The sequence below is a fragment of the Pseudoliparis swirei genome, chromosome 24 (genome assembly GCF_029220125.1).
Source record: "Pseudoliparis swirei isolate HS2019 ecotype Mariana Trench chromosome 24, NWPU_hadal_v1, whole genome shotgun sequence".
Lineage (NCBI taxonomy): Eukaryota > Metazoa > Chordata > Actinopteri > Perciformes > Liparidae > Pseudoliparis > Pseudoliparis swirei.
The window spans coordinates 28,627,971-28,647,593 of record NC_079411.1 but is presented as its reverse complement, the minus strand read 5'-3'; the positions used below and the strand labels follow the sequence as shown (position 1 = coordinate 28,647,593).

Sequence of the window (19,623 nt, the reverse complement as noted above, 5' to 3'; positions counted from 1 at the left end):
ATATTAATTTAGCAATTAATTTGATAAATAAAAGTGTGAAAACACAACATTGTCTGGGTGACCCCAAACCTTCTGAACGGCATTGATGGCATATAATAATGAAAATAATACAGAGTAAAGACACTTACCGCCATCACCAGCTCAAAGGGATGCTTGTACACCCGGACGGGTGACTGGTACTTCTGCACCATGGCGGAGGAAACAGAGACACCAGCAACCTGGACAGGAGGAACAAGAGGGAATCAGAAAAGAGAAAACACGAGAGCATCACAGGTATTTGAGCTGCGAGGCGGCGTGTCATCAGAACTGTGTGCAGCTGGACTGGGGAACAAAATCAAAGCAATATGGCGGCACCCGGCCCTAAAGGGGAGACGCGGCGTGCAACAAGGTAAAGGTGTGTTTTGAATAACGCCAGGTGTGTGTGTGTGTGTGTGTGTGTGTGTGTTGGCAAGCAGCCCTGTGAGCCAACACTAGGTGTATCGTTGTGCTGAACTCTGCTGAGCCGTGAGGAGGTCAGAGGTCACTGGAGGCGGCTCACTGCACACGATGGGAATGAACCACAACTAAAGCCGAGTCCAGCTATATCTTCTTCAACGACACTCTACTCAGTGACAAAAAAAAAAAGACAGGTGGTGCTCATTCTTCATAAATGTAAATGGCACATTCCACATGCTGGAGCAGAGAATAGAGACGACACAGTAAAAACAATCTTCTATTCACTTGAACATTAGTAGTAAATTAGACAAATGCACAGACTGAGTTTAAATGCAAACTAACAGAATGTGATGTGAAGAAAATCTGAATATATATATATATATATATATATTATAATCTCACATAACCCTAATTTTATTAACTTAAATTCATATTTTATTGAATATTTATGAAATAAATATTTTCAAAGAATGTTTGAACTAATGCACATTTTAAATATATATATATATATATATATAAATATATTAAAATCTCACGTTAATTTTATGAACTTACATTTATATTTTATTTATATTTATGATATAACTATTTTCAAAAAGCTCTTTTAATGAATTCACATTTAAAAAATATATATTTTATTATCTCACATAACCTTAAATATATATATATATATATGAATGTCATCTAATTAATGTTTACACTCGAAATACCTCATTTCTGTTTTATTTGCTCCATTAGCTCTTACGGTGATTTCTGGAAAATTTAATGGAAAAATAAACACTTTTTAAGGCTCATGATTGAACATGAATAAAAGGAGATTCTGTAAACATTTGGATGCATTTGCAAAGTGTGTGTTGAACTTGATGTTGTGCGTGTTGCTCGGCATGCTGGGACACGTCTGTGACTCCTGCAATGCGGCGGCGGGAACACGGAGGCCGGGTTTAGAGTCACAGCGCTTCTCAAAGGGATCAGGGGAGGAGGACTAATCACAGCCGGGCTATGGGACACGATGCACACCACGGCCGTCCTCTCAGGCTAAACTGCTGCTGGGCATAATTACCGTCATGCTTCAGGCTCTGTCAGCAACTTCAGAAGACACGCAAAACAAGACTTTAGTTCACAGTTAAAGTTAAAGAGACGGCAGGTGACAGAAAACACCGAAAATATGAATCGGCTGTGACGTTTCAACGCTAAATCTCCAAATGAAATGATGTTGGGCTGAAAAGAAAGAAACGGAGACGGCTTAGTTATTGTTATTTAATCCACCTTTCAGGTGGTGGATGACTACATCTAACACCTGCGACAGAAATACACCAGGGCAAAGAAATATAATGTTGCCCCTGATATCACGAGGAGCTACAGATGCCCCCATAGTTTACTCTAATAATTATGATAATTTAATAGCATTTTATTTTTGCTTCTGTATTGCCTGTATTACACAGATACAAATCAATAAATATAATTTTTAATTATAAAAAATAATAATAAATAAGTTATAAATGTTTTTAAAAAAGTGAGAACAATAAATAACCAGAAATAAATAGCAATAAAATGTAATACGATTGCATGATTTATGTTAAGAAAACACTTTTAATCTTTAGGCTACTGCAAAATAGTCTTATTATTGCCATGTTTATGACAATTGCTCATATCCTGTAAGCCTAAATAAGTTTATTTCTTATTTTTGAACAAAGGTTAAATGTTATTTCACAAGTTTCGAAAAGTGCCCCCCATTTCTTTTTAAATACCCCTCAAGTTCAGCCGGTGGGGAACCGGTTGCCCGTGAAGAACATGCAGACGTCTGCGCCTCGTCACTGACAACATGCTGCCTGAGTGATGCTAGCCCGCGAGCTAACGCTAACGTAAGGCTCGTCAATGTGACACACATCGCATCAAACGGTGCTTACCGGTGACTCGGAGCAGGAGATAAACCCGGGCTGGTTCCGTCCGGCTACTCGGTGTTTCTTCCGACGGGGCTACCGGAGTAAACTCTCGCCATTCGCCCCTCCTACGACGTCTCTTCGCCCGGTGCGGGGGTGATGCTGAAGAAGCTAGCGGTTAGCTTGTGTTGAGCCCGAGCGGCGCGCGCAACTGCCGGTTGGGACGAGTCGCTCCTCGCGAGGCAGAGAGCCGCAGCCGGAGTGATCCTCGGCGGGTCGTCCCGGTGTTGAATCCCCGGTAAACGGATGAGGTGTCGGGACAGGGAGGACAGTACCCCTCTCTCAGTCCTCCTCCTCCTCCTCCTCCTCCTCCCTCGGCCTGTGACGCAACGCCGCGGCTCCTCCCCCTTTCCGAATGAGTTTTTTTCCACCTCTCGCAGTGACGCACAGACGTCAACCGCCGAGCAGACCACGTGGTCACGGCCTGATTGTTTTCATCTCAGAGGTCACGTGATGGTGGGAACCCGTAGTCGTATGTGTCCAGAGTGATGCTCACAGGTCTCACTGGATGTTCACTGCGTGTGTGTGTGTGTGCGCGCGTGCGTGTGTGTGTGTGTGTTGGCATCAGGGGGGAAGTCGAGTCATCTTTATTGTCGCTCCACCTTCCGGGACCTCCATCATCCTTCATCCACCTCCTTCCTCCATCTCCCTCCTCCTTCCTCCTCCTTCCTCCAGCCTCGTCCACCTTCATCTACCTTCATCCTCCTCCCTCCACCTTCGTCCACCCTCCTCCACCTTTCCTTCCTCCACCTCCATCTCTCTTCTCCTTCCTCCACCTTCCTCTAACATCCTCCACCTTTTTTTATTTTATGATAATTTTCAGGCTCCAGCTATTTAGAATTTCAAAATAAAAGAAAGAAAGGCCTTTAAGTCCTTAATATCCTGTTAGACCCCCACTGCCACATATATATATATATATATATATATATATATATATATATATTAGGGCTGTCAATCAATTTTAAAAAATTTAACTTATTAATCGCACATTTTGAAATTCATTAATCGCGATTACAAGTTTTTTTTTCTTCTAAATCTTCTAAATGAACGAGTAATCCCTTCAGACGGCGTGCATTTTAGACACTTGTTTAATTGTATTCTTTTTTAAAGACAAAACTTTATATATAAATATATATATATATGCATATATGTATATGTATATATATATACACACACATGTACTTATCTTACAATCCTCACATCTGCACTAACAATGCCTACAAGTTTTGTGTAAATGAGTCAAATCTGTTTAAATTTAATTTCAATACAGATAATTAAATAGGCAATTCTAATAAAAAGCACCAGTGACACCAACTCTGTGTCCCTCTCCTTCTATCGGTTCACATAGAGACGAGTGTGTCAGCTCATGTAGAAGTGTGTGACCTTGGCAAGAAGCCAAACCCCCAAATCTCACGTGGAAATGGAGACAGGGAGCTATTCCTGTCCCGAGGTGAAGGATAGTCCGTATCGCTGACATGTAAAACAACCGTGTGGCTGAATCTATCATTCAAACACCTGTAGAAACCTTTTAAACGAGAAGTAAATGCAGAAACACAGAAACACTCCTGAGACTTTGCTGTGGCCTCAACTCTGATACAGTCGCATCCTCATGATATAAGAGGTTTAGCGGTGGTGGACGACACCATTACCGGGCTGTTATTCTAACAGTAATTATGGAGGATTTAATCCATCGAGATATAAATATATATATACATATTTAAATATATAGCTTAATTTCTTACATATTCATTATCTTTGATTGTGTTCCTCTTTCCTTCGTTACCTGCATTCTGCAAGTCCAATAAAAGCACAAAAACAGGAGAATAATCCTCATATATCATCAAGTGAAGCGTGTGTTGTACATAATTCTGCCCTTTTATTCTTCTGGGAGTCAAAATGCTAATTATACAAATACAGATCGATTCATACAAATAAATTAGAGAACAAAAAACGGTATTTTGATGCTTGTATGTTTTTTTTAATTAGTTGTGCAGATCATTAATAATACAGTTTAGCATCAAATTGATCACTTAACTACAGACGAGGATCCACACCGCCCCCTGCTGGACAACGGCTGACATTACAACATACATAACTACATTAACAGATGTTTTATGTCATACGTGGTAAGCGTGACACGTCAGTATGTTGGCAGTCTTTAACAGAAATATACATGTATGTAGAAAAAGTCTTATCTTTAATTTATGTGCAAGAGAAACTAACTTGTTCAATAAATAGACTGTATGGCACAATGCTGCTCCGGGGTTGATTATGATCATATTAATGTGATCATCCAGTTCTAACATCTGAGAAACTGGAATATTTGGCAATACATTTTTTGTTGTTGTTGATGATCGATTAATAAAATCATCATTTCAACTCTTCATGCACATCTTCAATATAATGTGTGTAATTTGTCTTCTTTCTACCACATAAACTGTTGTAATGTGTCTGTACTGTTTTATTTGTTATTGTTTTATGTTTATTATGGTCTGTCAAGGGACAGACCATAATAAACATATATATATTAATAATTTCAATATCAATATCAGTACCAGCGAACCGCCACTAGAGGGCATCAATAAAAGAAGACACAAAGTACTGTCTACAACTGGTTCTTTAAATTACATTAAAAGAATATATATATATATATATATATATATTAATATATTTTTTTAAAATATACACATATATATATATATAATTATATATATGTATATATAAATAAATATTAATATTAAAAAAAACACGTATATATACATGTATACTGTATATATAACTGTAATGCTGCATTGGTAATGCTGCATTGGTGGTGATGCTGTATTGGTGATGCTGCATTCGTGGTGATGCTGCATTGGTGGTGATGCTGCTATGCTGATGCTGCATTGGTGGTGATGCTGCATTGGTTATGCATTGGTGATGCTGCATTCGTGGTGATGCTGCATTGGTGATGCTGCATTGGTGGTGATGCTGCTATGGTGATGCTGCATTGGTGATACATTGGTGATGCTGTATTGGTGATGCTGCATTTGTGGTGATGCTGCTATGGTGATGCTGCATTGGTGGTGATGCTGCATTGGTGATGCATTGGTGATGCTGCATTGGTGGTGATGCTGCATTGGTGATGCTGCATTTGTGGTGGTGCTGCATTGGTGATGCTGCTCTGGTGATGCTGAATTGGTGATGCTGCATTGGTGGTGATGCTGCATTGGTGGTGATGCTGCATTTGTGGTGATGCTGCTCTGGTGAGGATGCTGCATTGGTGGCGATGCTGCATTCGTGATGCTGCATTGTTGGCGATGCTGGATTGGTGGCGATGCTGCATTGGTGGTGATGCTACATTGGCGATGCTGCATTGGTGATGATGCTGCATTGGTGATACTGCATTGGTGATACTGCATTGGTGATGCTGCATTGGTGGTGATGCTGCATTGGTGATTCTGCTATGGTGATGCTGCATTGGTGATGCTGCATTGGTGATGCTGCTCTGGTGATGCTGCATTGGTGATGCTGCATTGGTGGCGATGCTGGATTGGTGGCGATGCTGCATTGGTGGTGATGCTACATTGGTGATGCTGCATTGGTGGTGATGCTGCATTGTCGATGCTGCATTGACGATGATGCTGCATTGGTGGTGATGCTACATTGGTGGCGATGCTGCATTGGTGATGCTGCTGTCCGCCCATCAGCTCACATGAAGGGAGCCGTGTTCTGCAGGTGGAGAGCAGAGAGCAACAGGAAGTGGTTATCAGAGCCTCAGCAGGAAGTGCAGCTTCACATTGACAGGAAACTGATCTCAACAGTTAACAGCTCTCTCTCTCACACACACACACACACACACACACACAAGCACACACATACACACACATACCTAACAAGTGTCACTCTGTTACTAATAAACAGCTTTATTGATTTTGGAATGATCCTGATTGTGGATTATTGGTGTTCTAGACCTCAACATGTAATATTTAAACATCCACCAGACAAGAGAACTGTTGTATTCGTTGTTATTCAAATTACTCCAAGTATAATTCTTTGATGCGTCTTTGAACTACTATAACTTTCACATTGTCCAATCAATAATGACCTTGGTGGATGTATTTCATGAAAGGTAGAGGACGGCGTGTTACAGATGAAGTGTCACCCTCACCACACTTCTCATATTCTAGTTCACTCCGAGTGAGACTGAGGGACTCCAGAGAGAATCACAAGCAGGTTTACACTAAACTAGCAAATCACAAAATATCTGCATTACTTTCTCGATTTCTTGAAGATGTCGCGGCTCCTGTGTTTATCAGAGTTTCTAGAGAGAGAGTTTAACCTGGAGGAATACCTGAGAGGCTAAAGCAGAACAGGAAGTGAGGAAGAAGGGAAGTATAGAAGAAAAAAAACTATAATTCTCTGAATGCATTTCACGAGGAAGCAACAGAGCGGCTGGTTGCACGGTGCTGCCGGATAACATTTGGCAAGGCAGGAAACCAGAGAAGCAGAGAGAGAGAGAGAGAGAGAGAGAGAGAGAGAGAGAGAGAGAGAGAGAGAGAGAAGACACCGACGACCAGAAGAGGAAACGGGCTTTTAGTCTCGCAGCCTCACGAGCTGGAGATGGGCACCGAGGAGGAGAAAGATCTGGAGCGGCCGTCGGAGGAGCGGGGATCTCCAGAGAGCGACGGGGAGCCTCGCCAAGGTCAAACCGGCGACCCCAACGACCCCTACGACCCCCTCGACGGGTACAAGTGGCACACCGGGTCCAAGGGGCGCCTCAACGACCCGAAAGGAGACGCAGGCGGCGGGGCGGCCTCTTCCTCGTCCGCGGCGGAGAAGAGTCACAGGGCCAACAAGTGGAACAAGATGCAGAACTGGCGCAAGGCCCTGAGCGAGGACCCCGGGGACAGGAAAGGTGGCGAGGGCGTGAAGCCGGAGAAGGGCGGCGCCAGGAAGAACCCCTTCAGGAGGGCGCTGTCCGAGCCCCCCGGGGCCCTGTTTGCGGCCCTGTCGCCGTCAGCCACCGCGGAGACCTCGGGGGGCTCCTCCGCAGACCCTTCACAGAGAGGAGGAGGAGGAGGAGGAGGAGGAGGGGGAGGAGGGGGAGGGGCGCTCTTCAAGAAGTACCTGAGGACCGTGTCCCAGAAGCTCAAGAGGCCCCGGCTGCAGAGTCGGAACAGCAGCGCGACGCTACGGCAAGGTAACCGGGGGCGACCAGAGGACGAGCTTCACGTGTAGGATCACACTCCTACAGTGGTGTGTGTGTGTGCGTGTGTGTGTGCGTGTGTGTGTGTCTTTACATCTGTTTGTGTTATACTGTTCAGAGTATTTCAAAAGCTAAAACCACATGAGACAAACTCAGTCATAGAACTCGACTTCAGGAATTTATTTATCGACCAATTAAATCTACAGTCAGGTGTACAATCAAAATGTAAGATAAATGGTATGAAATATTTAGAAAATCTCTATTTAAAAATGTAAAAATGTTGATCTAAAGAGACAAAAAGACTAAAGACAGACGTCGCTGTGTTGCAGCGTCATTGGATGATGTCCTAAACAACAAAGACCAGCAGCTCAATTCAATGAGCTCAAGTTTATAAAGCATGCAGAGTTCTCCTCATGGTGAGACCTCAATAATATACTCAGAAAGATTTATAGAAATGCAAAATCAGTGGTAAACACACATGTGTGAAGTGGAGTTTTAGATATCACCATGCCCCCCCCCCCCCCCCCAGGATGTGCATAGCTCATCCCGATAGCATCATGACGGCAGCTCCACCAATGGGAGAGCTCCTGCTGGAGACACCGTCCGGCCATGAGGACCACCGTTTATCACGAGTTAGTGTGAGGCATCTTCCACCCATCAAGGACATTATAGCTGCACATGTCAATGTGTGTGTGTGTGTGTGTGTGTGTGTGTGTGTGTGTGAATGTGTGTGCGCGTGTGTGTGTGTGTGTGTGTGTGTGTCAGACTCGGAGGAGGCTGCCCCCGCTGAGCTCCCCCGGCTCCAGTGGGCTCCCCACCAGGAGCTCCCCCTGTGGGACATCAGCCACTGCCTGCTGGAGGACGGACAGATCCTCATCCCTCCAGAGGAGGAGGTACACACAACTACACACTACACACAACACACACAGCTATCAACACACAGGTACACACAACTACACACACAGCTCACCATCTATCAACACACAGGTACACACAACTCACCATCTATCAACACACAGGTACACACAACTACAACACAACTCACCAACTCATAGATCACCACAAGTCATTACATAGCAGCTAACGTGACACGCACTGTGTGTGTGTGTTTATGTGTGTGCGTGTGTGTGTGGGTGTGTGCATATGTGTGCGTGCATTTGTGTGTGTGTGTGTGTGTGCATGTGTGTGTGTGCATATGTGTGTGTGTGCATGTGTGTGTGTATGTCTGTGCGTGCATATGCTTGTGTGTGTGTGTGTGTGTATATCTGTGCGCGTGTGTGCGTGCATATGCTTGTGTGTGTGTGTGCATGCATGTGTGTGTACGTGTGGGTGTGTGTGTGTGTGTGTGCATGCATGTGTGTGTACGTGTGGGTGTGTGTGTGTGTGTGTGTGTCTTTCTCAGCCAACGATGTGGACTCGAAACCGAGTCAGCAGCTGTCTGTCCAATCCCAGCTTGGAGAACCTCATAGATATCGACACAGGTTAATATCACACACACACACAGACACACACACACACACACACTGTAGAACAAAACACACTCAAACCGCAGCACACGTATGACCAGGCCAGCAGCTGCTGACATCAGAGGAAATGTCTGAGTGTGTGTGTGTGCGAGGCGCCGGCCAGCGACTTCCTTCAGGGAGATAACATCGCAGAGCGAGAGCCGAGAGGCTGAAGCTGCTTCACGGGCTTCAGAAGCAGCTCCACGGGCTTCAGAAGCAGCTTCACGGGCTTCAGAAGCTGCTTCATGGGCTTCAGAAGCAGCTCCACGGGCTTCAGAAGCAGCTCCACGGGCTTCAGAAGCTGCTTCATGGGCTTCAGAAGCAGCTCCACGGGCTTCAGAAGCTGCTTCATGGGCTTCAGAAGCAGCTTCACGGTCTTCATAAGCAGCTTCACGGTCTTCATAAGCTGCTTCATGGGCTTCAGAAGCAGCTTCACGGGCTTCAGAAGCAGCTTCACGGTCTTCAGAAGCAGCTTCACGAGCTTCAGAAGCAGCTTCACGGGCTTCAGAAGCTGCTTCACGGTCTTCAGAAGCAGCTTCACGGGCTTCAGAAGCTGCTTCACGGTCTTCAGAAGCAGCTTCACGGTCTTCAGAAGCAGCTTCACGGGCTTCAGAAGCAGCTTCACGGGCTTCAGAAGCAGCTTCACGGGCTTCAGAAGCAGCTTCACCGTGGGAGTGACGGACCCTCTGTCGTCTTCTTTTGACTCGATTGTCACCATCATCACGATGAAGAAGCAAGATGGCCGCCTGTTAATGGACTGTTAAAAAAAGAAATAAAAGGAAAAAAAAGTCCGGCGCCACTTGAGATAAAATTAACGAGACGGTGGAACAACCGCGGGACTAAATGATGGGATTTAGACGCTGGATTGTTTGTGGCGGGGCTTTCGGTAAGGGAACATACTTTAAATCTCTGACAGAAGATTTATTTATTTACCTTAAAACTGAAAGGTTTTAAAAAAAGAGAAAAATCTGGAGAAATGATGTCAGAATGTGATTTTCTCAGCATGTTCCATCATGTCTTCTCGTGAAGACAAAGTGAGTGAGTGAAGTTTTAGGGCGAGCTGAATACCATGTGTGGCTAATCTGACCTTTATTTGCTAATATTACGTCTTTAACTGATGCTTTGAGAGTTTAGTCTCTTCAGTGGTGCAGAAATAAGGAAACGGATGGTTTTTCTTTTTAATCAGTCATTAAAAACATGTATAAAAACATTAAGAGAGGACATTTCCAATGGAAAGCAAGACATTTCAAAATAAAATAAACATAAATATGAATAAATCAAATTTAAAACACAGCGGTTGAATACATTTAAACATGATTCAGCTCCAACGTAACTTTATTCCAACGTGTGTAAATCGTCTTTTGGTTTAAACTAACTCGCGTTGTCAAGAATATTTAAACAAACGGACAGAAACAACCTTTTGATCTCATCGTCAACATCAAAGAGTTCATTTCCTCCCAAAACTCAGAATGTGGCCCCGACCATGTGGGCTCACCCGGAGGCCCTCGCCCCAAGAACCAAGATGGTGGCGTGAGGGTGAGTGTTGTACCCAGAGATAACTACTACCCCAGAGATAATTACTACCCCCAGAGATAACTACTACCCCAGAGATAACTACTACCACAGAGACAACTACTACCCCAGAGATAACTACTACCCCAGAGACAACTACTACCCCAGAGATAACTACTACCCTAATAGAAAACTACTAAACCCAGGGATAACTACTACCCCCAGAGATAACTACTACCCCAGAGACAACTACTACCCCCAGAGATAACTACTACCCCAGAGATAACTACTACCCCAGAGACAACTACTACCCCCAGAGATAACTACTACCCCAGAGACAACTACTACCCCAGAGATAACTACCACCCCAGAGATAACTACTACCCCAGAGACAACTACTACCCCAGAGATAACTACTACCTCAGAGATAACTACTACCCCAGAGACAACTACTACCCCAGAGATAACTACTACCCTAATAGAAAACTACTAAACCCAGGGATAACTACTACCCTAATAGAAAACTACGAAACCCAGGGATAACTACTACCCCAGAGATAACTACTACCCTAATAGAAAACTACTAAACCCAGGGATAACTACTACCCGAGTGATAACTACTACCCTAATAGAAAACTACTAAACCCAGGGATAACTACTACCCCAGAGATAACTACTACCCCAGAGATAACTACTACCCCAGAGATAACTACTACCTCAGAGATAACTACTACCCCAGAGATAACTACTACCCGAATAGAAAACTACTAAACCCAGGGATAACTACTACCCCCAGAGATAACTACTACCCCAGAGACAACTACTACCCCCAGAGATAACTACTACCCCAGAGATAACTACTACCCCAGAGACAACTACTAGCCCAGAGATAACTACTACCCCAGAGATAACTACTACCCCAGATAACTACTACCCCCAGAGATAACTACTACCCCAGAGACAACTACTACCCCAGAGATAACTACTACCCCCAGAGATAACTACTACCCCCAGAGATAACTACTACCTCAGAGATAACTACTACCCGAATAGAAAACTACTAAACCCAGGGATAACTACTACCCCAGTGATAACTACTACCCTAATAGAAAACTACTAAACCCAGGGATAACTACTACCCCAGTGATAACTACTACCCTAATAGAAAACTACTAAACCCAGGGATAACTACTACCGCAGTGATAACTACTACCCTAATAGAAAACTACTAAACCCAGGGATAACTACTACCCCAGTGATAACTACTACCCTAATAGAAAACTACTAAACCCAGGGATAACTACTACCCCCAGAGATAACTACTACCCCAGGGATAACTACTACCCCAGAGACAACTACTACCCCCAGAGATAACTACTACCCCAGAGACAACTACTACCCCAGAGATAACTACTACCCCCAGAGATAACTACTACTCCCAGAGATAACTACTACCCCAGAGACAACTACTACCCCAGAGATAACTACTACCCCAAAGACAACTACTACCTCAGAGATAACTACTACCCCAGAGATAACTACTACCCCAGAGATAACTACTACCCCCTGAGATAACTACTACCCCCAGAGATAACTACTACCCCAGAGACAACTACTACCCCAGAGATAACTACTACCCCCAGAGATAACTACTACCCCCAGAGATAACTACTAGCCCAGAGATAATTACTACCCCAGAGACAACGACTACTTCAGAGATAACTAGCTCTCCATTTCCTGTTGATACAATACATAATTGCCTACGTCTTGCCTTCTCCGCCATTAGGCGCTGATCAAGCGACGTCTTGAGAACAGGGCCAAGAGAAACGGCAACACCCAAACTAAAGGACTCAAAGGAAGCAGGTAGAGTACACTGTGGTACTTATGATGCAGATACAATCCATGAGTATACTGGGACATTGACACGTTCTTTGTTGCATTGACTCCGTACTCCAGAACATCGGATTGGACGTGAAACCATGAATCAGATTTAAGTGCATATATAAAGTCTTGTTTTGTGGTTATCTACATCTATAATGGGTTAAAAAGTGTACCAACTGTTGCCCTCATCATTGTCCTCTCCCACGGTCCAACACTTTAGAGGATCTGTGTTTACACTCTACAGCATCTCTGTGAGGCTGAGCTAAATGCTAATGTTAGCATAGTACCTACACTGTTTACATGCTGATGTATAGGTATTACATGACTTTTCTGCCATAGCAATCAAAGTGATCTCTATAAGGCCTCTTCTTTTGGAAACTTACCCCAATGACGTGATTGTCGAAACTCTAATCCATCAATATATTATTCCATCTGTGTAACCTTTCACAGTACCTAGATATGTCTATGAACGTTCTACAAAGAGGTCAAGTCCTTCACATGTTCACTATTTCTATTCTGACTGACTTATTCATTCTCAGGCACTACGGTTCCCGAGAGTCCGTGTCCATACCGGTCAGCGCTTTGGGGAGTTTAGATCTGAGTGCAGACACCAGCACTGTCATCAGGCCGGTCCACAGCTCCATTTTGGGGGAGAAGTATTGCTTTGAGGTACACGTTGACTCATGGATTCTGTCTAAGATACTGGCTACTCATTGAGCATCGTACAGCGCCTTCCATCGGGTTAAAAAATACACGTTTTATCCCAATTGGGCTAACGGGTTTCGTTGGTTTTAATGCAGGTGATAAACTCTGAGAACACCCACTGCTTTGGATGCTCTTCAGCTGCCGAACGTGATCGATGGATTGAAGACCTGAGGAGGGCGGCCCAGCCCAACAAGGTGAGCCGTTGGCCATTTGTTCCAATTCAAATGTATCACGCAAAATCAAGAATCCTGATAAAAAGGGCTCAATGCACATCTGTTCACAGGATAACATTGAGCGCACAGAGAACTCCCTGAGTCTGTGGGTAAATGAAGCGAAGGATCTGCCATCCAAACGTAGTTATTACTGCGAGGTCCACCTGGACGGGACCCTGTTCGCCCGCACCAGCAGCCGAGCCGTCGGCAAGCCGGCTAACCCCTCGAGTCTGGCGGGGGACAACTTCACTGGGTCTTCAGGGGGCCTGGGGGCCAGTGGAGGTGGAGCTGGAGGGTGTCAGTTGTTCTGGGGTGAATTCTTTGACCTAGACAACCTGCCGTGTGTCTCCCAAATCACCCTGCACCTCTTCCGAGAAGAAGACCCCAAGAAAAAGCGTCACTCGAGAGACGAATGCAGCCTGCACCCACTGGGAAGTGTGGCCATACCGTTAGCTGAGATACAAAGGAGAACCTATCAGGAGAAATGGTATCCCATTTCTCCATACATGGCCTCGGGCACAGCGGGGAACAAAGACCTGCTGGGTCAACAGGCCTCCCTCCGCATCAAGGCCCGCTTTCAGAATTTGCAAGTGCTGCCCATGGAGAAATACAAAGAGTTTGCAGAGTATGTGACGGTGGATTATGTGGAAATGTGCAGAAACCTGGAGCCACTTCTGAATGTGAAGGAGAAGGAAGAGCTGGCAGGAGCTCTGGTCCACGTGCTGCAGAGCATTGGCAAAGCCAAGGTGGAGACTCAAAGAAAATGCATAGAAGCTAACTGCACCAAATAAAGAGGAATAATCAGACATTTGTTTCCTAATCTAAATGCTTCAGGAGTTCCTCCTTGATCTGGGCAGTGCAGAGCTCGAGCGTCTCGGAGAGAAGGAGGCATTGATCTTCAGAGAGAACACATTGGCCACTAAAGCCATCGATGAATACATGAAGCTGGTTGGCCAAAAGTACCTCATCGTTACTCTAGGTAGGGGAGCTCAATGGTGAAAGGTGGCTTCTTGTCATTGGTATTGATTGGTGCTTCATCTTCATCAAACTCTGTGCTTCACTTTTTCATTGCAGGGGACTTCATCACCCGTCTTTACTCCTCGTTGGAGAACTGTGAGGTCGACCCTCTCAAATGCCCCGCCTCTGAATTGTCAAACAACCAGAAGCACCTGATGGAAGCCTGTGAGGAGGTGGTGCAGAAGATCATTCAGACCTATGGGTGAGAGAAGAGAGCTCGACACGTTTCATGTTTAGGCTTGTATTTGAGGAAATAGTCCACGATGCTTGATACTTGACATGGTTCTTGCCTCCAGACCATTTCCCGAGGAGTTAAACAAGATATTCTCGAGCTGGGTGGAGCTGTGTGAAGACCAGAGCAGACCGGAGATCGGCCAGCGTCTCATCTCCGCTTCCCTCTTCCTTCGATTCTTGTGCCCTGCTATCCTCAGTCCTTCTCTCTTTGGCCTGACGCAGCCTTACCCAGAGCCCAACACCCTCCGTACCCTCACCTTGACCGCCAAGGTCATCCAGAATCTGGCCAACTTTACCCTGTGAGTGGCTTCTTATCTGCTACAATGAGAATGAAGAATCTACCTGGTTTACCTCAAGTGGCTCAAAGTAAGTTCAATCTTGTTGTTCCGGTTCAGGTTTGGAGAGAAGGAGGAGTACATGCTCTTTATGAATGAATTCCTGCAGCAGCACTGGGATGGAATGAGAGGTTTTCTACACACAGTGTCGAATCTAGACACACACATCCCAATGTCTTCCTTCGATGGCTACGTGGATCTGCCTCTACGCTTGGCTGTGCTTCACGGCCTTCTGGTAGACATCATCTATCCGAGGGACCAGGTAGGGCAGACAATCGTTAGCTGTAAAGGTTTCTGTAACTCTTGCAGTATTTAATATTTGTTTTTACAGTAGTTCTGCATGCTCTATAGTTGGCAGTGTCCAGGAGTCAATTTTGAGACTAAGATACAATACAAGAACCATGAGACTTCCAATTGCCTAATTTACACCTGATAGTCAACATGTGATCTCTATCCAGATACTATTTGGATAAAGAGCTTGACATTTGTGCTCGCTCCAGAAGCAGTGAGGCATGCTGGACTACATCTTCATGTACAGTTTACCTTAATAGCATTTCGTTCTTATCAATACAGAGCGCCAAGGTAATGAATGTCGACAGACAATACTGAATGGGACCCAACATGCAGCTGGTTTCTCTTTGCAGGACACAATAGAAAAGCTGCACCCTCTGCCGTCGATTCTGAACCAGATCAGCGAGTCACTCGGCCCAGAAGCCCGTCGGATAATGATCAGCAGGTGTGTCGAATGCCTGTATATATCATGTTTGACTTCATCGACTTTCAGTGTAATACACACATAAAAATGAAGGGGCCATCTGGAACCGAAAATGGTTTATTTTCCTTGAAGAGTTCTTCAAAGAACCTATAAAGGTGTCTCAAAGGACCTTCTAAAAATGGTTCTTTTAAGGCACCATTTTTGGTTCCTCAAAGAACCTTTTAAACCAGAGTTCTTTAAAGAACCATTTCCTTATATGGTTATTCAAAGAACTTATAAAGGTGTCTCAAATAACCTTAAAAAATGGTTCTTTAAGGCACCATTTCTGGTTCCACAAAGAACCTTTCAAACCAGGGTTCTTTAAAGAACCATTTCCTTAAAGAGTTTTTCAATTAACCAATAAATGTGTCTCAGAACCTTAAAAAAATGGTTCTTTAAGGCACCGTTTCCAAAACGGTTCTCCAGGAGGTGACGGTTCCACAAACCACGAAGCCTTTTCAAGAACCATTTAAGAACCATTATTTGTCTGTGTGTAGGAACTTAGATGTCGTGTTCTTACATGTTCTGTTTCTTTCTTGCAGCCAAGTGGGACGAGTCAAACCGGAGTACGTCCCTCCCAGAGACTTGGCCAAGTTCAGCCCTCATCAACCGTCCCTGCAGCAGCTTCCCCTGGACTCCAAAGGCCCACGAGACGGGTACGGATACGTTCCCCAGCCAAGGTGGCTTTGAAGATGTTGATAACCATGAAGACCATTTCTGACTACGCCTTGAGGGTTTTACCACTCTATCCATTTCCTTGCTGCCACATCGAATGCGAGAGCATTTGATTTATTATGACATGCCAGTTCAACCATAGACGCAAAAACAAGTGATTCCTATTTAAAATGATGTGTTTTTCATCCCAACCCATACCATTAAACCTTTAGTACAACAATAAGTACCATTTCACTATGTTTACAGCAGCGTGTGGGAAGGGGAAGGCGTCTGCATTATTATTATTAGTAGACAGACATCCTTTGATCATTTTGGTAAAGCACAGATAGACTGACCTGCCACAATTATTTGAGATTTTCCCAAAATGCAAATCATTTGATGCAAGGCTCTTAAATAATGAATACGTTCATTAATTCATTACTCCGACAGGGATGGCAAGAGCCGGATGAGTGTGAGAGCGAGGAAGCCGGTCACCAGAACTCAGAGTGCTCCCCACAGACGTCCCGCTCAGGCGAAGCTCGCCTTGAAGAGGCAGACGAGCTCTGAAGCTCTGCCGACGGCTGACGACGAGCCCGAGAGGGAGAGCAAGCAGCCGCTCATCTCCTCACCCAACACCGTGAGGCGATCAAGAGTAACACCGAGAGGGCCTTCACGTACCCCGAGAGGGCCTTCATGTACCCCCTAGAGGGCCTTCACGTACCCCTAGAGGGCCTTCACGTACCCCGAGAGGGCCTTCACGTACGCCTAGAGGACCTTCACGTACCCCTAGAGGGCCTTCACGTACCCCAGAGGGCCTTCACGCACCCCCAGAGGGCCTTCACGCACCCCCAGAGGGCCTTCACGTACCCCCTAGAGGGCCTTCACGTACCCCTAGAGGGCCTTCACGTACCCCGAGAGGGCCTTCACGTACCCCTAGAGGGCCTTCACGTACCCCTAGAGGGCCTTCACGTACCCCGAGAGGGCCTTCACGCACCCCCAGAGGGCCTTCACGCACCCCTAGAGGGCCTTCACGCACCCCAGAGGGCCTTCACGCACCCTAGAGGGCCTTCACGCCCCCTAGAGGGCCTTCACGCACCCCTAGAGGGCCTTCACGCACCCCTAGAGCCCTTCTCGTACTCCCTAGAGGACCTTCACGCACCCCTAGAGCCCCTTCACGCACCCCTAGAGCCTTCACGCACCCCCTAGAGGGCCTTCACGTACCCCCTAGAGGGCCTTCACGTACACCCTAGAGCCCCTTCACGTACCCCTAGAGGGCCTTCACGTACCCCCTAGAGCCCCTTCACGCACCCCCTAGAGGACCTTCACGTACCCCCTAGAGGGCCTTCACGTACCCCCTAGAGCCCCTTCACGTACCCCTAGAGGGCCTTCACGTACCCCCTAGAGGGCCTTCACGACACCCCTAGAGCCCTTCACGTACCCCTAGAGGGCCTTCACGTACCCCCTAGAGCCCCTTCACGCACCCCCTAGAGGACCTTCACGTACCCCCTAGAGGACCTTCACGTACACCCTAGAGCCCATTCACGTACACCCTAGAGCCCCTTCACATACCCCTAGAGGGCCTTCACGTACCCCCTAGAGGACCTTCACGTACCCCCTAGAGGACCTTCACGTACACCCTAGAGCCCCTTCACGTACACCCTAGAGCCCCTTCACGTACCCCTAGAGGGCCTTCACGTACACCCTAGAGCCCCTTCACGTACCCCCTAGAGGGCCTTCACGTACCCCTAGAGGGCCTTCACGTACCCCCTAGAGGGCCTTCACGTACCCCTAGAGCCCCTTCACGTACCCCCTAGAGGGCCTTCACGTACCCCCTAGAGGACCTTCACGTACCCCTAGAGGGCCTTCACGTACCCCTAGAGGACCTTCACATACCCCCTAGAGCCCCTTCACGTACCCCCATTTGAGAACCACTGAATAAGACGTTCTGTGCTCTCGTTTCAGAAGGGCAGTATGAAGCGTGCACCTGCACCGGTTCCCTGGATCAAAGTCAGCCACAACGGGGAGTCCAGCACGATGAAGCCGGAGAACGAGCAGTTCAACGTACTCGATCGGGTACGTGTGAGTGACTGGCGGTCGGTCCACAACGAGTTAATTTAAGAACCATAAACATAAGCGTGTCTTCTTCTTCGTGTCGCAGCACGCTGAGGAGCTGGCGGAGCTGCGTCTGGGCGTGGAGCAGGTGACCGAGCGGGAGCTGGACATGGCCAAGCGCCTGGAGGACTTCATCATCCAAAGCCAGGACCAGAATGCAATGCTGCAGGCCGAGGTCACCGAGATCCGGAACGAGTTGGCTGTACGAGAAGATCAGCTCGCCAGCGCCACCTTCAGGTAAAACCGTAGGGCTTCAAAAAGTAAAGCGCACGGTGCACTTACTTTGTCATCAAGTTTTATTTTTTGTAATTTTTAAAATGTGTTTAAACTTGGCTGCATTGTGTGTGTGTGTGTGTGTTTATTGTGTGTATTCAGTCTGCATCTCTACTGCATTCCTCTCGTATAACTTTAATAATCTCTTGTAGAGACTGTCGGCGAAGCTTTATCACTAATTGGTTGATTAATTATTGTTCCACACGATGTTGGCGTTCCTCCGCCACAGGCTGGGTGTGATCGAGGAGGAGAGGGAGGAAGATGAGAGGAAGCTAGGCGTCGCTGCTGCTGCAGCCGAGAGGATGAACGTGCTGGTGAGAAGACGGAGAGATGAGGACCGAGCTTCATGAGTTCAGCTCACGATTCAGTCTGTAAACATGACTATAGGACAGGGTCGTGGAGAGCTCGTTGCTGAACACAGGGTTACTTTAACGACTGAGTTTGAGTTAATAATATTCAGAAAACCTTCTTTGGTGGAGTTGCATTATGAGCAGAAGAATACAGCAGATGTTTGTACATGTGCTCACAGGAGGAGCAGCTTGCAGACCTGCTGAAGGACTTCCAGCAGCTCAGTGAGGCCAACAACAACAACAGGCCAGAACAACAACAGCAACTGAACTGACAGGAATAATGTGTCACTTCCTTAAAATCGAAGCTTTTTTTTATCAATATGTTCATTTTATGAAAAGTTTTAGAACGGATTTGAGGGGTCAAACTGTGACGGTCTGCATCCCAGCTTTCACTGTAAAGATGCGACGTGACGTAAACCTTTCTGTTCAATAAAAGAAATAGGAAAGTGTTTCAGAGCATTCTCTGCGCACGCACACACACACACACACCTCAAAATGTGCCTTATAATAGGTGAG

At 46.1% G+C, this 19,623-nt stretch overlaps 3 protein-coding genes across 7 annotated transcripts in view; 1 reads left to right on the top strand and 2 right to left on the bottom strand.

The window, feature by feature from the left end:
* The window catches only part of si:dkey-237i9.1 (SEC14-like protein 1), a 33,977-nt gene extending 31,338 nt beyond the window's left edge, over nucleotides 1-2,639 (bottom strand). For 2 of the 3 annotated variants that reach the window (XM_056409131.1, XM_056409132.1), the window contains exons 1-3: nucleotides 2,343-2,639; nucleotides 1,496-1,521; nucleotides 129-218 (exon numbers count right to left, since the gene is read on the bottom strand). In XM_056409131.1, coding sequence (XP_056265106.1) covers nucleotides 129-218; nucleotides 1,496-1,501 — 96 coding nt within the window. In that variant the 5' untranslated portion in view covers nucleotides 1,502-1,521; nucleotides 2,343-2,639. The remainder of the gene's footprint in view (nucleotides 1-128; nucleotides 219-1,495; nucleotides 1,522-2,342) is intronic. The other variant, XM_056409133.1, reaches the window with a different exon arrangement.
* Nucleotides 2,640-5,053: 2,414 nt separating this feature from the next.
* LOC130190342 (excitatory amino acid transporter 3-like) overlaps nucleotides 5,054-19,623 on the bottom strand; it is a 29,529-nt gene continuing 14,959 nt past the window's right edge. Inside the window, exon 15 of the mRNA XM_056409703.1 lies at nucleotides 5,054-6,086. Coding sequence (XP_056265678.1) covers nucleotides 6,066-6,086 — 21 coding nt within the window. The 3' untranslated portion in view covers nucleotides 5,054-6,065. The remainder of the gene's footprint in view (nucleotides 6,087-19,623) is intronic.
* On the top strand, nucleotides 7,475-19,556 carry rasal3 (RAS protein activator like 3). 3 transcript variants are annotated; one of them, XM_056409697.1, is made up of 19 exons: nucleotides 7,475-7,557; nucleotides 8,329-8,456; nucleotides 8,966-9,044; nucleotides 10,537-10,604; nucleotides 12,367-12,443; nucleotides 13,001-13,130; nucleotides 13,262-13,360; nucleotides 13,450-14,124; nucleotides 14,213-14,357; nucleotides 14,453-14,597; nucleotides 14,692-14,928; nucleotides 15,025-15,226; nucleotides 15,609-15,700; nucleotides 16,261-16,374; nucleotides 16,823-17,009; nucleotides 18,335-18,445; nucleotides 18,531-18,721; nucleotides 18,987-19,071; nucleotides 19,287-19,556. In XM_056409697.1, the coding sequence occupies exons 3-19, from the start codon at nucleotides 8,972-8,974 to the stop codon at nucleotides 19,377-19,379; spliced, it is 2,724 nt and encodes a 907-aa protein (XP_056265672.1). In that variant the 5' UTR covers nucleotides 7,475-7,557; nucleotides 8,329-8,456; nucleotides 8,966-8,971; the 3' UTR covers nucleotides 19,380-19,556. The 3 variants fall into 3 exon arrangements, with proteins under 3 accessions (XP_056265672.1, XP_056265671.1, XP_056265673.1); XM_056409696.1 differs by having other exon boundaries at nucleotides 18,335-18,451; XM_056409698.1 differs by lacking the exons at nucleotides 7,475-7,557; nucleotides 8,329-8,456; nucleotides 10,537-10,604 and having other exon boundaries at nucleotides 9,014-9,044; nucleotides 12,367-13,130; nucleotides 18,335-18,451.